The following is a 2,571-nucleotide window of genomic DNA, read 5'->3' as shown; positions in this document are numbered from 1 at the left end:
CCTCTTAGAATCCCTCCATCTGGTGTGACACACACTCTTTTCTCAGGCGCCCTCGGCGCACGACTGCTTTGGGATCAGGTCAGAGAAAGATCTTGTTGAAGCATCTCTTCCTCTCCTTTTGAGGAGAGCCAGTTTGGTGTGGTGGTTAAGTGCACAGACTCTAATCTGGGAGAAGCGGTCTTGATTCCCCACTCCTCCACTCGCACCTGGCTGGATGGCCTTGGGCAAACCATAGTTCCGACAAGAGCTGTCCTTGAAAAAGAGCAGTTTCTGTCAAGAGCTCTCTCAGCTCCACCGACCTCACAGGGTGTCTGTTGTGGGGAGGGGGAGGGAAAGGCCGCTCTGAGACACCTTTGGGTAGTGAAGGGGCGGGGTATAAATCCAGTCTCTTCTTCTTCTTGATTCCCCAGTCCTCCACTTGCACCTGGCTGGATGACCTTGGGCAAGCCATAGTTCTGACAAGAGCTGTCCTTGAAAAAGAGCAGTTTCTGTCAAGAGCTCTCTCAGCCCCACCCACCTCACAGGGTGTCTGTCTGTTGTGGGGAGGGGGAGGGAAAGGCCGCTCTGAGCCCCCTTTGGGTAGTGAAGGGCGGGGTATAAATCCAGTCTCTTCTTCTTCTTTTGAACTTGGGGTTTCTTTCCACCGACAGCCAGTTTGGTGTAGTGGTTAAGAGTGGCGGATTCTAACCTGGGGAACCGGGTTAGATTCCTCCTCCTCCTCCTCCTCCCCCTGAATCCTGCTTGGTGACCTTGGGCCAGCCCCGATTCTCTCAGAGCTCTCTCATCCCCGCCTGCCTCACAGGGTGCCTGTTGTGAGGTGAGGAAGGGAAAGCTGCTTTGAGAATCCCTAAGGTAGAAAAAAGCAGGGTATAAAGGCTGACTCTCGCTCTTCCTCTTTTCCTTGAATACCAGCTGACCTGTCCTTGGGCTGGTGTCCTGAGGGGGGAGGGGGGTGCGCCTTTGGCCGAGGGCACCCAGTGACGCCCGTGTGCTTTTGCCTCCCCAGGTCAGCCGCTTCCTGCACTCCTACTCGCTGGCTGCCCAGGACCTCCCGGCAGAGAAGCTGCAGCGTCTCCAGGATCAGTTCTCCTCCGCCGTGGAGGACTACGAGAGGCTCCTGGCCCAGGCTGGCCCTCTGGCACTGTCCGAGGTGGAGCTCCTGCGGAGCCGCTTCCGGCGATACCTGCGGGAGGCCCGGGCCGTGTGCGCAGAGTCCTGGGCCCGCTTCCAGCCCGTCTGCATGGTGGCCGGCTGTGCCCTCCTGGCCTCTTCCTGCCTGCTGTGCTGGCTGGCCTCCCGGGCCCCGGCCTCCGCCTCGAGCACCTCCTTTCGGCACCTCCTCTTCTACCCTCTGCTGTGGGGCTTGGCGGGGGCTGCTGTGCTGGGCCTGGCTCATCTCTGGGGCTGGGTTGGAGCGGACTTCATCTGGGTGTCTGCCTGGGCCGCGGCGGCCTCCCAGTGTGGGTTCTTCTTGCACTGCTGGGAGAGGTGGCCCTGGAGGCCCCGCCCTGCCGGTGCCCGCCTCTCCTCCGGAGGTGCCAGCCTGAGACCGTGGGCGCGGGTGGGCCCGGCTCTCCCCTTGGGCATCCTCCTGGTCCGCTGCGGGGCGATGCTGTCGGACAGCTTTGTGATGGCCGAGGACAGGGTGGCGCCTTTCCTGCTCGTCTCCTCGGCGCTGCTGCTGGTCGTGCGGCTCCACTGGGAAGGGCGGCTGGAGGACTCGCCCGCGTCCTGGCGGCTGCTCGGCTGGCTGGGCGTCACCTTCGCCTGCGCGCGCCTCTCGGGGCTTTTCCGGCAGTGCCGCGAGGAGACCCCCCACTGCCAGTCCTCCCCCCTCCTGGCCCCGCTGTCCAGCTTGCAGGACCCACGAGCCAAGAACTTCTGCTACGTGCTCTGCGTGGCCGTGCTGGTGGCCCTGGCGTGGGGGGTGCGTGCCTGGCTGCGCCACTACGGCAACCTGAACAGCCCCAGCGCCCCGGTGCTCTTTGTGCGCTGGGGGCTCCCCCTGGTGGCCATCTGCATCGCCGGCTACTGGGCCATCACCTCTGGGGCCGAGGATGCCCTGGTGAGGTCCCACGCGTGGGTCCAGCTGGCCCTGGTGGCCTTCCCGCGGAGCGTCTTTGTCCTGCTGGCGGCGGGGCTCCTCCTGCTCCTGGGGGACCCCGTGACGGTCTTTGTGCAGGGCAGCCGGGGCGCGGCTGGGACGGGGGGACCCATCCTGCTCCCCAGTTCCCAGGAGGAGCTCCGGCAGGTCATCCCCCAGCTCTACCGCCGGATGCAGGAGTCCCTGAAGAGCCGGCTGCAGGAGGAGGAGGAGACCACCGGGGCGGATGGCCGGGCCACCGTGGCCGCCTACGGACTGGGCAGCGTCTACTCGGCCGCCCTCCTCATCTGCCTGGCCCTGCAGGGCTTCCTCTTCCTGGTGCTGCACAGCGAGCGGCTCAGCCTGGCCTTCCTGCTGCTCTTCCTCGAGGCCTACGCCTTGCTGGGGATGCACTCCGCTGCCGTGGCCCTCGCCTCGCCCGCCGGTAGGTGAAGGGCTTGCAGGGAAGGGGGGGGCGCTCTGGTGGC

General features: G+C 64.8%; 1 protein-coding gene across 1 annotated transcript in view; it reads left to right on the top strand.

The window, feature by feature from the left end:
- PIGO (phosphatidylinositol glycan anchor biosynthesis class O) overlaps positions 1-2,571 on the top strand; it is a 17,868-nt gene that overhangs the window by 7,369 nt on the left and 7,928 nt on the right. Inside the window, exon 5 of the mRNA XM_015406810.1 lies at positions 1,007-2,528. Coding sequence (XP_015262296.1) covers positions 1,007-2,528 — 1,522 coding nt within the window. The remainder of the gene's footprint in view (positions 1-1,006; positions 2,529-2,571) is intronic.

This window comes from Gekko japonicus, unplaced genomic scaffold (assembly GCF_001447785.1).
Source record: "Gekko japonicus isolate JY-2015 unplaced genomic scaffold, Gekko_japonicus_V1.1 scaffold765, whole genome shotgun sequence".
Lineage (NCBI taxonomy): Eukaryota > Metazoa > Chordata > Lepidosauria > Squamata > Gekkonidae > Gekko > Gekko japonicus.
Note: the sequence above shows the minus strand (reverse complement) of the source record. Positions and strands in the feature narration are given on the sequence as shown.